The sequence below is a fragment of the Ursus arctos genome, unplaced genomic scaffold (assembly GCF_023065955.2).
Source record: "Ursus arctos isolate Adak ecotype North America unplaced genomic scaffold, UrsArc2.0 scaffold_29, whole genome shotgun sequence".
NCBI lineage: Eukaryota > Metazoa > Chordata > Mammalia > Carnivora > Ursidae > Ursus > Ursus arctos.
The window spans coordinates 5,505,677-5,518,556 of NW_026622974.1; the positions used below are offsets into that span (position 1 = coordinate 5,505,677).

General features: G+C 56.1%; 1 protein-coding gene and 1 long non-coding RNA gene across 2 annotated transcripts; one reads left to right on the forward strand and one right to left on the reverse strand.

Annotated features, from left to right (window-relative positions):
* Positions 1–62: 62 nt before the first annotated feature.
* Positions 63–7,596, reverse strand: NFKBIE (NFKB inhibitor epsilon). The gene is made up of 6 exons (XM_026506963.4): positions 6,982–7,596; positions 4,467–4,569; positions 3,523–3,745; positions 2,430–2,518; positions 2,027–2,266; positions 63–1,148 (listed from the first exon to the last, which is right to left on the reverse strand). The coding sequence occupies exons 1-6, from the start codon at positions 7,347–7,349 to the stop codon at positions 1,083–1,085; spliced, it is 1,089 nt and encodes a 362-aa protein (XP_026362748.3). The 5' UTR covers positions 7,350–7,596; the 3' UTR covers positions 63–1,082.
* LOC123001486 (uncharacterized) lies at positions 4,828–12,570 on the forward strand. Its single transcript, XR_006410432.3, has 4 exons — positions 4,828–5,148; positions 9,430–9,534; positions 9,644–9,782; positions 12,457–12,570. It is a non-coding gene; the product is annotated as an uncharacterized LOC123001486 (long non-coding RNA).
* The last annotated feature ends 310 nt before the right edge of the window (positions 12,571–12,880 follow it).

The following is a 12,880-nucleotide window of genomic DNA, read 5'->3' on the forward strand; positions in this document are numbered from 1 at the left end:
AAGGAGGGCCCTCCACCGACTCGTGTTCTCACTTTACTTTTCCTTCACAGCATCCACTGCAACTTGTAATTATCTATTTATTTGGACGTTTATGATTTTAATGGCTGTCTCATTCACTAGACTGTAAGCTCCAAGTGGCCAGAGATTGTGTTGGTTTATTCCCCCACACCCAGACGACCATATTCACCTAACAGGGACTTCAAACGCGTGGAATGAAAGGAAAAACAGAGAAAGCCATAGCTCCCTCGTGTTAGCCTCCAAGGCTAGCCCTTCTCTCTGGGGTCCTCCAGGGCAGTGACGAGCACCACCCTCGGGGTGGGGTGGGGGGTTCTTCTCATTTATCTGTGTCCGCAGGAAGGGCAAGGGTTTGTGATGGACAGACAGGCCTGAGGACTGTTAGCTCTCCCCATAACCCCCCACACCTAGCAAGGTCCTACCCTGCTCCGGTGGCAATTTCCTTCTGTCTCTGCCATAAAGTCACAAGGCAGGCCTATCTAAAAATCCCCAACGCACACAGACATGCGCGTGCGCAAAATAACTCTGGGGGGGGGGACTTTTTAAAGGTCTCTGCTGTTTTAGTGTCATGTTATTGAAACGTCCCCTTCTCCAAAGGCTCAGTTCAGGGCCTCCTGTGTAAAGTCTTTAAACAACAATGTTTAAGAGTCCTCAACAGCAGTGGGTTGGAACCCCTCAGGGTCCTGCTTGCTGATTTCAGTTTCTCTCCTCCCTCGGGAGAGTCCATGTTTTCCTACTGCTTGGCAGCTTCAAGGCTGACCCAACGTGGGTAGAAACGAGAGCCCCTGCCATCTTCTAGAAGCAAACAGGCTTCGCCCAGGATGCCTCGGGCTTTGGGAGTCCTCAAGAATCTCCGTCCACCTAGGAAGGTCTTCCTTCCAGACTGGCCTTCTCTCACTTGCGATCCCTCCTCTCAGCTCAGGACTGTGCCGGCCCCAGGCTGTGGCCTCAGCAGTCCCCAGGACACCAGGAGGGCACATTGTCTGGGCCCAAACTGCAGCAGCTATGGCTCCAGCTTCCAGATGGAAAGAGATGGAGTCTCCAGGGCCCCAGACTCTGCCCTGGCTTCAGTCGGCACACAGCAGTGGCTTCCCAGAGATCTTCAGGTCATCAAAAGGCAAAAGAGCAAAGGGCTGAGAAAGAGAATGGAGAGAAGCAGGATAAGGGCCCACGGGAAAAAGGCAGCAATGGTGAAAGGGAGCTGGGGAGACAGATTGGGCCTTTTCCTCTCCACCAAATGACAGTTGAAGGACATCTCGGAACAAATCTTCCTACTAATCCCCCAAATAGGGGCCCCTCTGGGCTAGGCAGAGCCCTGAAGCCTTAGGCAGGCCCTCACTCTCTAAGCTAATGTCAGAATATCAGAGCCAACAAGGACCCCAGAAGTGATCTAGCCCATGGGACTGGGGGTTTTTGTTGGCAGTGGGGTGGAGTACTTATGAAACATTTTGAATTTTTTTTTTTTTTAAGTAAGCTCTAGGCCCAACATGAGGCTTGAACTCATGACCCTGAGTTCAAGAGTCACACACTCTACTGACTGAGCCAGCCGGGCGCCCCTGAATACTTTTTGACACTGAACATTTTAAAATGGGAAAGAATATACAGGAAATCTAGGTTCCATCTCTCTTAAAAAAATTCCAAGACCCGGAAGTACTGGGCCCACATTCCTCCTCTGCGACTACCTGCTGAAGCCAAGTACAGTGACCCTTGGGCATAGCCTCTGATCTCCCACAGGCCCCACCACCCTGTCTTAACACCTCACTGATCCACTGTAACTGCAGGGCTCCTGTTCCAGTCCAAGCTGGAGCTCCCTGGTCTTGACCAACTAAGAAGACAGGTGGAGGGAGGGGCAGAGGCTTGCTCAAGGTCCCACAGTGGGTGAGTGGCAGAGTCGTGGATGTGGACTGCACCCCGGAATCCCGGCTCCTCGGCCCTTTCAGCCGCCCCAGGGCCTGTCTCTGCTATGGGTCTGGGAGATCCTGGCGAGCAGAGCCGAGCCTGTGCCTCTTACATCCTCAGCCAGGTCCTGGGGAGTCTCGTCCTCCACATTCCGCAGCAGGGAGTCGGCGCCTGCCTCGCACAGAGTAGACGAGATGCTGCTGAGGCCCCGACCGGCCGCGAGGTGCAGGGGTGTGCAGCCGTTGAGCATGCGCGCGTCCACCCGGGCGCCCGCCTGGAGCAGGAACTGCACCAGACCCCGCTCCTGGGTCTCCACAGCCAGATGCAGCGCCGTCTTCCCACTCGTGCCCTCCTGCAGGGGAATGAGGCTGTCAGCCGGGGGCCTCGAGAGCCATCATGCTGGGCCCGGGCCCGGAGAAGGAGGTGAGGGCCACCGGGTCTGCCCGCTGGGCAGGGGGCCGGGGGCGGGACAGGGCGGTGGCGCAGGCCCCGGGCTGGTCCTGACAGCCCCTCACCTGCGTGTCAATGTCGGCTCCGTTCTGGAGCAGGAGTTCCATGAGCGGCCGGTTCCTCTGCAGGGTGGCAATGTGGAGACACGCCAGACCTGGGATGGGGTGAGGGTGGGGGCTGCTCAGCAGCAGCCACCAACTCCCTCTCCCCCTCTTTCAGGGACCTCCCTGCCCCTCAGCCCCCAGGGACTTACTGCCCACTCAGTGCCTCTGATCACAGGACTGTTCAAACACAAACCCAAAAAACCCCCTCAAAAGTCTGAGGGGGAAGGAACTCAAAGTTTCCACTTTTTCAGAGTCATGTTATTGAAACTTTCACGCTTCAGGGGTCAGGTGGCTGAGTGACACCCCATATACACGCGCACCCTCCCCCCCACATGCCCCTCCCCTCTCCCCTCCCCCCCTCTCAAACTCTCCCTGCCTTCAAGACCTATCCAAAAACCACCTTCTTCAGAGCTCTCCAGGATCCCCAGGCCTCAGCCCTTCCCTGGGCTCCCCTAACCTTTCTGCTGTCTCCTTTCTGGTGTGGACTCCCCCGCCCCAAACTAGATTCAAAGTGACACCCCTCACCTCCTTCAAGTCTCTGCTCCAACTCCCTGCTCCTTGAGGGTTTCCCTGGCCGTTCTCTTTCAAAATCACCCCCCCATCCCTGACATTCTAGTTCTCACTCTGCTCTCCTGAAAAGGGCTTGCTGCTTGCTAACCTGCTAGAAAACTCCCTGCTTAGGCTTCCTGTTGGCCTCCATCATTGTCTGTTTTGTTCACAGACGCCAGTCCAGCTCCCGGAGTACTGTCTGGCACAGAGCAGGCCCTCAGTACATTTCTGTCACATGAATTAACGAGTTCATCGAAATCTGTTAAACTAAATAGCTTGAGGGCAAGGTTTGGCTCTCTCTTTTGCACACAGCAGGCTCTCAGTTCTCAATCAAATTCCTTCCTTCCTTCCTTCCTTCCTTCCTTCCTTCCTTCCTGATGTACCGAGTACCTATGTGCTTGGAACTGGAGGTGCATTGATGGACACGCTGTGAGCCTCCTTTCCCTGAGAGTGGGGGTCCATCTCCTGCTCCCTTCTCATCCCACGGGCCCTGAGGCTGCCATACCTTGCCAGTTTTGTAGCTGGAGGTCCAGGGAGTGGGATGGTCCTCGGCCTGGCTCTGGCCGCCCCTCCAGCAGGCAGCGGGCACAAGCCAGGTGCTGGCGCTGACAGGCCACATGCAGGGCCGTGTCACCATGTCGATCCTGTAGCACCCGACTAGCCCCCTTCAGCACGAGGGCCCGAACTGCTCCAGGCTGGTCCAGATGTACAGCCAGATGGAGTGCGGTCTGCAGGCATGAAGGGGCACAGGGCAAATGTACAGACGCCTACCTCTGGGGACATGCTAGGGTAGACCCAGGAATTAGCAGCTGCCAGCACCTTCTCTGAGGGCAGCTTATAAAGACTGTGGCCCTGGTCTTCCAAGGAAATGCTATAAAACCCTTCCCTCTGTCACCGCCCGCCAAGCTCTTGGGACCCCCAGTTCCGGAGGCAGGGTGAGGGAAGTGGGCCCCTGCTCTTCTTGCAGGTCCCTTCAGCCCCTGGAGAAAGGACAGATGGGGGTGGGGTCTTACCCCCCCCCCACCTCCCAGGGAGCCCCCTGTTATCCCCAGGGGCCAGGTGACAAGGAAAGGCAGGCGGGAGGAAAGACAGAGGTACCAGGCAGCCTCCACCGGGCATTCTCCTCTTTTAAGCCTCCATGCGGATGCCACCTCCCATATTAAGCCTTCCCGGGCTGCTCCCTACAGACACTGGATCCCACAGTAGCTGCTATGTGTCTCTATCATAATCTTGTCACTGTGCTATGTAATTAGGTGTTGACATGAGTCCCCTAGCCCAGGCTCGAGCACCCTGTGGGCAGAGTCTGTGTCTTACTCATGTCTGTATCATTGCCTTCTATCCCGGTGGCCGGCATATGGTTTCCGGAGTGCATAGCCTCAGTATACTCGTGCGGCTGCTAGGAATGGGGCAGGTACAGGTATCTGGGCAGAGCCCACCCTCTCCACCCACCTGGTAAAGGTTGTTCTGAATGTCCAGGACCTCCTGGGGCAGCAAAGCCAGGCAACAGAGCAGCACAGCTGGGGCCTCGTGAATCACCGCCAGGTGGACCAGCCTGGGAGGGGGAAGCAGCAGGAACAGCGTTTAGTGTCAGGGCTCAGGCCCTAGAGAGGGAGCTAGGGAGCTAGGGTCCTGGGGTCCTGGGGTTAGAAGGAAGAGCACATCAATCTCCAAGAAGCCACTCATAGGGCAGGTGTAGGAAGTGAGAGTTTGGGCCAGGAAGTGAGGGTTGGTGAGGGAAGCCGGGGATCCTGGGGCTGGGAGCTCCAAGTTCCCATCTCTGGCCTTCAGGAGGGCCTTGGCGGAGTGGGAGCGTGGGCAGGGTGCTGATGGGACAAGGTCCTTCCTGTTCGGCCTGCCCACACCCCACTCCCCTCTGGCCCCAGGGCCCTGCCAGGCCGGCTGCAGCTCAAAGCCAAACTGAAAGCTGCTGGGGTAGCACAGAGGTGGTTTCCGGGGCTGAGCTCCCCACCTCCGCCAACCCCAACGGGGAGGACTGAGAGGCAGGAGTGCCCCCACTCCCAGCGACTCAGTGTTCCACGTTCCAAGGGAGAGAAAACAGAAGCTCTTGGAAGAGGAGCCTGGAGACAGCGAGGCATCCTGTCCTGCCGCCCGTCACAGGGGAATCAAGAGGGTCAGTCTGCAGACAGCACAGACTGGGTGGGGCCTGACCAGAGGCCCTCCACTCCGCATACAGTTCCAAGGGGAGGTCTGTGCGGTGCAGAAAATGTGCGTCTCTTGGGGGCCAAAGAGCCTTAGCCTCTTGCTAAGGTGGGAGGGGGCAGCTGGGAGGGGAAGTTCCAGTCCTGGGGTTTCCCCACATCAGGTGGGGAAAACGAAAGCCAGAGCTGGAGGGTCTAGGCCAGGACAGCTGCCTTGGGGCATTAACTGCCCCAAGGGGTAGTTTGGGTAAAGGCGTATCCGGGCTGGGGAGGGGGCTGCTCAGGCACGAGGAGGGCAGGCTTGGTGGCAGGCGGCAGGAGAGGCCCAGGAGAGAGTGACGGAGGGAGGGCGGGAGGAACCGCTCTGGAAATCCCCTCGGCCAGGGCCTGTTCTCTAGGTCACATTCCTGCAGCCACCTCCCTCTCTCCCTGTCTCCCCTCCTCCCACTTCCTCTTCCCACTTCCATAAGTCCTACAGGCCAGACACCTCTGAGGGAAGAGAGTGCCTTCTCCTCCCTAGGGACCTCCTGGGGAGTCTTGCCGCCTCTTCTCTGCCCCCCCCCCCCACAGTCTAGATAGACACCTGTCTCTAACTAGGTAAAGGCTGCAGCAGCGGAGAGGCTAACAAAGGACGGCAGTGTCAGAAGTCTTCAATCCCTAGGTCAAAGGTCAGTCATAGGTATTCCACATGGAGCCCCCCAAATCTTGGTTCTGGGCCTGAGGCTGGTGATCTGGTTACAAAAAGGCCTGGGGTCATTCCTTTCCCACCCACTGGGTCCACGGGCTGTCTTTGTCAAAGGCCACCCAGGATTAGGACTCTTCCCATCTCCAAAAAGCAGGTCAGGACAAACACCTCTGGCCTCCTCTACCCACCCTACCACCATTCATTCCAGCATCCCTGATCAGGGACCCCGGCCCACTCCACTCTGTTTCTCGCCCCCAAATCCCAGCCACCCCTTCACCTGACGGTGTTTCTTCTTCCTAAGGGGCAAATCTTCAACTGGCTAGTCCCTCCCACACAAACTGCTTCTTGGTTCAACTGCCTGCCCCCCAACTGCCTGGGCCCGGGAGAGGAAGGGTAAACTAAAGGGATCAGACAGGACAGGGAGGGAGACTTGGGGGGCTCAGGAGGTGGAGGGTGTCGGTAAAGCTGACTCCAGCCCTCACTTCCCCTTTTGCAGCAGAGAAGGAAGTATGCTGGGCCGCCAGTCGCTTGTCTGTCTGCTGGGGCAAGAGTGCCCCAGCCTGGCTCACCCCCTCTTCCTCGGAGCTAGCCTCGGCTCTGCACCCTGGCAGTACCCCCATCCTTAGCTTCCTGACCCCCACTGGCAACCTGTAACTGGCACCTTTTGTTCCTTGAGACAGGGTATTCTGAGGTCAGGGGCTGGGAATCCCAGATATTGAGCAAACAAGGATGCCCTCTCCCCCAGCAAGGGAAAAAAAAAAAAAAAAAACTTGGACTGGTCAGGGGAATTTTCACTTCCAAGGGGTGGGTTATTGGCAGCTTTCCAAGTTGCTAGCTGGGGTTCCAGGTGTCTGGTAAGGGCCCTGTCAGCTCTGCCCACCTTCCAAAGGGAAAGCAGAGAGATGATGCCATGGCCTCTGGTCCGGGGCTGGCCAGAGCTCAAAAGTGGGCTGAGAGTGAAGTCTGGAGTTTGGAAGAGAGAGTGGGGACTGCCCCTTCCAGCGCGGGTGTCTTGAGGTACCCTCACAGAGTGGGTTCCCGGCCTGTTGAAGATCCTGGCAGACCAGGAGTTAGCATCGATTGGAAGGGGTCCCTGTCTCAGCCTAGACCCCATACTCACGTGTCTCCATCTTCGGAGATGTAAGTGAGTGCTTCCAGCTGCTGAGGGCTCAGCGCCCCCGCGGCGGGGAGCGGCGAGCGTGGAGCTGGGTTCTCGGTCTCCGTGCCCCCCAACAAGGGCAGGGGCTCGGTGAGCGACGAGGAACCATAGGTGGAGTCAGCACGCTCCCCATCTGTGTCTTCCTTCTCCTGTGGCTCCTTGGCTGTTCCCGGAGGATGAGTCCAGGGCTGGGGGCCGCCGCCATCCGAGGGCCCAGAGGCTGGGGCCGGGGTGGGCTCGGGCAGGGAGCGCAGAGAGCGCAGAGACTCGATGCCCGAGTCATACTGGCTCTCATCTGTCTCGTCCGGCCCCTTCCGCGCCTCCGACATGCCAGCGGTGCCGGCCCGCGGGGGCCAGGTCCGAGCAGGATCCGGCTCCAGGCTCCGCCGCGCCGCCTTTCCGGGTTGCAGGTCCGCCTTGCAGAGCTGGCGCCCGGTCGGGAGTGGCCTCCTTCCCGGGCTGCGGGAGCCCGAGGGGTCGGCGAGAAGCGCGGGCGAGGCTTGGAGCGCCGGAGGCTTCCACGGCAGCGGCTACTCAGGGCAGCTGGACTGCCCAGTAGGACTCGCTCTCTCGCCCCGCCCCTCAGGCCCCGCCCCCGACAGGCGCTTCCGGACCGAGGCCCCGCCCTCCGGAATCCCCCTTACCCCGCCCTCTGGGTTGGCTTCGAGTCAGGGGTTACCCGGTCCTGAGTCACTCGTGCGTTAATTCACCCACTCATTCATTCATTCATTCATTCATCCGTCCGTCCATCCATCCATTCATTCATTTTTTTCCCTTCTTTTCATTCATTAATTCCATGCATTTTCTTTCTTTCCTTCCTTTCTTCCATTTCTTCATTTTTTCCATTAATTCATTCATTATTCGTTTTTATTTTTTTAAAGATTTTTATTTATTTATTTGACACAGAGAGAGCGAGAACACATGCAGGGGGAGGGGGACAGGGAGAAGCAGGCTCCCCACCAGGCAGGGAGCCCAATTAGGGGCTTGATTCCAGGACCCCGGGATCATGATCTGAGCTGAAAGCAGTTGCTTAACCAACTGAACCATCCAGGCGCCCGTTTTCGTTTGTTTTTAAAGGAATATTTATTAATCATCTGCACAGGCTGGGCATCTTGCAGGGAGAGCACTGCTTCCTATCTCCTACCCATTTCTCTCAATTTCTGTGGTTTTCTCATCTATTGGTGCCCAGGAGTTTGGGTAGGGAACGAAAGGGGATATCTATTGTCTTTAAAGGAAGAGCTCTCTCTTTGGGTCCTGGCTAGAGGTCTTCTGCATCAACTTCCCAGATCATATAGAATTGGGCATGAGGATGTTTTTTTGTCTTTGTTTTTGTTTTTTTGAAAGTGGGTTTTCTCAGGCAAGCTGTTGTGTTAAAAAAAAAATTGCAGAGTGGTCATGTTTTTTGTTGTCTAAAAAAGCAGAGCGGTCATTCTTCACAGGGATGAAACACTGGCTCTGGGCGGTTACAACATCTGCTTACCCCTAGCCGTCAGGGAAGTTTAGTTCCTCATGGTGGGGCCAGGATGGGGAGGCCCCAGACATGCTGGGCCATGCTCTGCTGAGGTCCCCACCACAGCCACAGCCCCAATGCCAGCACATCTTTCCTCCTTTCCTGTCCCTTCTTTCCCTGGGCCTGAAGGGCCTAGGGAGGTTGTAGGCAAACTCCACCCCCATGGTGAGCCCCGACCCATTCCCCATGATTCATCCCCTACCCCAAGTGCCATCAACCCAGGGGCAGCAATGATCTTAGACAATCATTCCCAAGAGAACACCTCCCTTTTCCATCTCTGGCATTGGCGGAAAGAAGGTGGAGTGAGTGTAGACAGCTACGAGCCAGCTTTCCTACTGCCCTCCTCCAGGTAACTTCATTTTCTTCATCCATCTATTCCTCTGTTTGACAAACATGCATGGGGTTTTTCCTATATGCCTGACATTGGTCTTTCTGCTGGAAGCAAAACCGAGTAACAGTAATAACCAGCAACCACTAACCCCACCCCCACTCAAAAATGTCCCATGGTCCCAGCCTTCAAAAATCTCCCTGGCAATTATAATACAGAGTACTTGTGCCAAGACAGGAGTGAGAACAGGGTGCCATGGGGGCACACAGGGGGGTCAACTACCCAGTGGAGTGAGGGGAAGGGAAGAGGGCTGGGGAGAAGAGAGGTACCTAGTGTGTGTGCTTGGAGGGGTGAGTCAAGAGAGAAGAGTGGTGGGCAGATGGGAGGAGATGCCCCACTGCTCTTCATCCCTGTGGAGAAGCAGAGCGGAGAGGATGTGTTGAGCATGAGGCAGTGAGAAGCCATGAGGGGAAAGCCCAAGGAAATTGAGGCATCTCCTTCCCTTGAGGTCAGTGTGATTTCAGATGTTCTCAACTTCCTCCCCTGACATGTTCCTCTCTCATCCTCAAAGGCTAGAGCAAAAATACAGTCGGGAACTCCAGACCCAGACTGCTTGGGCTCAGATCTGGCACTATCACATCCCCATCTTAAAGTTGGGAAGCTGAAACCCAGAGAGGTGAGTTGAACTGCCCAAGATCAGTCAGGAAGGACAGAGCCGGGTTCTCCTGTCCCTAATCCCAAACTCTGAAAAACATTTTCCCTGAAACTTTGTTTCCTTTATGAAGGTCTAAGGAGTTGGGGCACCCACCGCAAGGACACAAGAACTCAGAGTATGCAGTGACCATCGCTTTCCTTCAGACAGAGCTGAATTTAAGGAAAAATCCATCCCAATTCGGTCCCGTGTCCCGCTCGGAACCGTAACAGGTGTGTAGCAGCCCCTTTTCTGGCCACATGAGGTCAGCATTGAGTCACTCACTGCTTCCAGCACCTTGCCTGCACTCTTGACTGGAAGCCCTTCTTGGGGACCCTTCAGAATGGGGAGAGGGACCATACAGTACCATTTGGAAAGATGACTTGGGGACTCTGACTCAGGCCTCAGCATGGTCGGGGGCCTGACTTTGCTTCCTCAGCCCCTCCAGTCCTCTTTCTCTCTGCTGTTTTTTTTCTGGTTCCCTTTGTAGTGCCCCCACTCCCAGCTTCCACCCACCCCAGCCAGTCTCCTCTTCAGGAAACAGGCCCGGTTGCCATGGTGACCAGCTGGTCAGCTGGCTCCTTCCTTGCCCCCTCCCTTCACCCCTCTTTCTCCTGAGCTTCCAAGGAAGGGTAATGTGTGTGGATGGAGGGGGTTGTTAGGGGTCCTTTATCTCCTGGGAGCTCTGGGGTTGGCCAAAAGGAGTTGGGCAAGCTGTCCTCCAAAGCCCCCCTGAGGTGGAGACAGGAAGGCAGTAGGGGTGGGGAACAGGAGCAAGATCACAACAACTAAATGGGGAGTGTGAGCCTCCTATCTGGGTTAGGAAAGAGCAGGGCTAGGAACTCTGCGTGGTCTGCAGTGAGGACTGAACTAAGTGGAACCGGCTGAGACCAGAAGTGGGGTTGGAGTTAGTTGAGAGGCAGGGCTTCCCGTAAAAAAATACGGGTGGGAGACACTGGAGTGAGCCACCAAGTGAGATTCCTCCTCTGCGCTGAGAATGGGGGAGAGGCCAGCCTCTTCAGGACCACACCCTTCCTCTGTTTGGGTCTGGAGGATGGAATGACTGACCGGTGGGGGATCATGACTGACCAGTGGGGGATCATGCAGGCTGGATGGTTCTGTAGCAGGAGGCCGCCAGCCAGCCACCTTAGCTTGGCCTGGAAAGAGGAGAATTGGAAAACGGAGGCAGGACCAGGAGCGGGTGTGTGGGGGAGAGTGGGACCGAGGCAGGGGCCATATTCTGCCTCAGGTGAGCACCCCAGCAGATGACTGAGCTTGTCCCCTAGCCCAGAGACAGTTCTCCAAAGCTTTGCCTTAAGTTGACTTCCTACCCACAAACAGCCCCATGGCCTTTGGAATGGAAAAGATCTGGACTCTAGGACTAGCTCTGTGAGTACTAGCAGGTGACCTTGAGTAAATCGCTCACACTCCCTATACCTTGGTTCTGATGTGGGAAACAAAGGCAGAAGAAAAATGATTAAATTTCCTTACTACCTACAGCCCATTGACAAGTCCTTGAAACAGGCCGAGTGACCTTCCTCTAGGGACTCCACTGCCTCAGTGATAATACTTTGCTAAGGGCAAAAGGCAGTCCTGGCCTGACACCCTCCTCCTCCCCCAGGATCCTGTAAGTCTATTTGAACATATAAAATTTCCTTTGGAAACTTCCTTTATCTCAACCCCCCCCCCCCCCCCGCCAAGATATGTGTTGGCGATCATCCCCCAATCATATGGCCCACCGATACACATCTGAAGGGTCTCATGACTAAGGTTTTATTAGACGGTAATAAATGACCTTTTCCCAACAATAGCTAGCCCCCTCCAGGTCCTGGAAACCTTGCTTCCAAAATTCCTTGGAGGCTTACGCTATCCCTAACCCCCTCCCAACTTGAGGGTATATAATGGGCCACTCCTCATGACCCCAGTGCAGCTCTTTCTGCCCATGGGTCCTGTCCCCGTGCTTTAATATATCACCATTTTGCACCAAAGATGTCTCAAGAATTCTTTCTTGGTCGTCAGCTCCGGACTCCACCTCACCTCACCTCACCTCACCGATGTCCCATAACCTCATCAGTTCCTCGTGGGTAAATAGGGGACCAGTTACTATATGTCAGAGACTCTAACACAGGACGGGGCACAAAGTAGGATTTCACAGTGCAGAAACAGATTGAATATGCATAGCCTTTATACTATTTATCATAATGATTAGTGCCCCTCCCCATTAGACTTTGTGCGCTTTGAGGGTAGACTGTTGTATGTTTCATTTCTGAACAGGGTACACAGTAGGTACCTAATGCCTGTTTATTGAATGGATGCATCCAGGAATGAATGAATGCATGTCAGTTTTCTTTCTGCCCGTCCCAGGCAGTACAGGGAAAAGCAGTGGGGGTGGATGGCAGGAAGGGGCAGGCTACTTGCAGTCACTCAGCCTGGCCTGGGGTCTATGACTTTGCCTCCTACACCCACAGAAGAAGGGCGGAGGCTTAGAGATTGTCCAGGCAACTTTTTCAATGCACAGATGAGGAAACTAAGGCTTAAAGAGGGGAAGGCACTTGCCCAAGGTCACGCCACCCCTTAATGGCAGAGCCAGGATTAAGAATTAGAACTCAGGCTTCCTGATCTCCAGCCTAGGTCAATGTACATGCTTCATTGCTTCTTTGGGGCTGTTCCTCTAGGGAAGGAAAATGGCTCTGTGAAGGCTGATTCCAATGTCCTCCCCTCTGCCCTCTGGTAGTCCTTTCTCACATCTCGCTCCAATCCTTTCCCTTTCATCCGATTCCCTCTCTGTTCACTTGGGTCTGGCCTCTGAAGGCTGGCTCCCGCCTTAACCCGTTACCAGCCAACTGGGAATAAGGATCTTCCCTAGGGTTCCAAGACTCAATTTCCTTTCCCCACCCGCGGCCCCAGGAACTTGCAGGAACCAACGATGGGGAGGGATGTTGGCTGAACCACTGGTGCCCACTCCGCAGAGAAGGGACGGAAGGAGTTGCGGCAAAGATCTTCCCAGGAAGGGGGTGGTGGTGGTGCGGTGAGAAAGACTGGGAGTGGGGAAGGGGTGCGGGGAGCCCCTGTTGCTTCTTCTCTTTGGGGGGTGGCTATTAGGTAGTCTTGGGGAAGGCGGAGTTTGGGGGGCCGGGGGCGGGGCTCCTGCGCTGGGAGGAAGAGGTGGGGCGCGCTGGCTCCAGCTCGGCTCAGACAAAAGGCGGCGGCGGGAGCGGGCGGGAGGCGGAGCGGCGCCGCGAGGGCCTCAAGGTGACACCCGCCCCCGGCCCCGGCCCCCCCGGCCCGGCCCCCCAGCCCGCCTCCCCACCCCCAGCCCCTAAGCCCCCTA

What these genes read in the sequence shown, in the direction of transcription:
- NFKBIE (XM_026506963.4), bottom strand. Translation starts at nt 7,349, where the DNA reads ATGTCGGAGGCGCGGAAGGGGCCGGACGAGACAGATGAGAGCCAGTAT. An exon ending in ATCTCCGAAGATGGAGACAC is followed by an intron (nt 4,570 to 6,981) that starts GTGAGTATGGGG and finishes TCCCCCTCCCAG; the next exon opens with GCTGGTCCACCTGGCGGTGA. An exon ending in TTCAGAACAACCTTTACCAG is followed by an intron (nt 3,746 to 4,466) that starts GTGGGTGGAGAG and finishes TCATGCCTGCAG; the next exon opens with ACCGCACTCCATCTGGCTGT.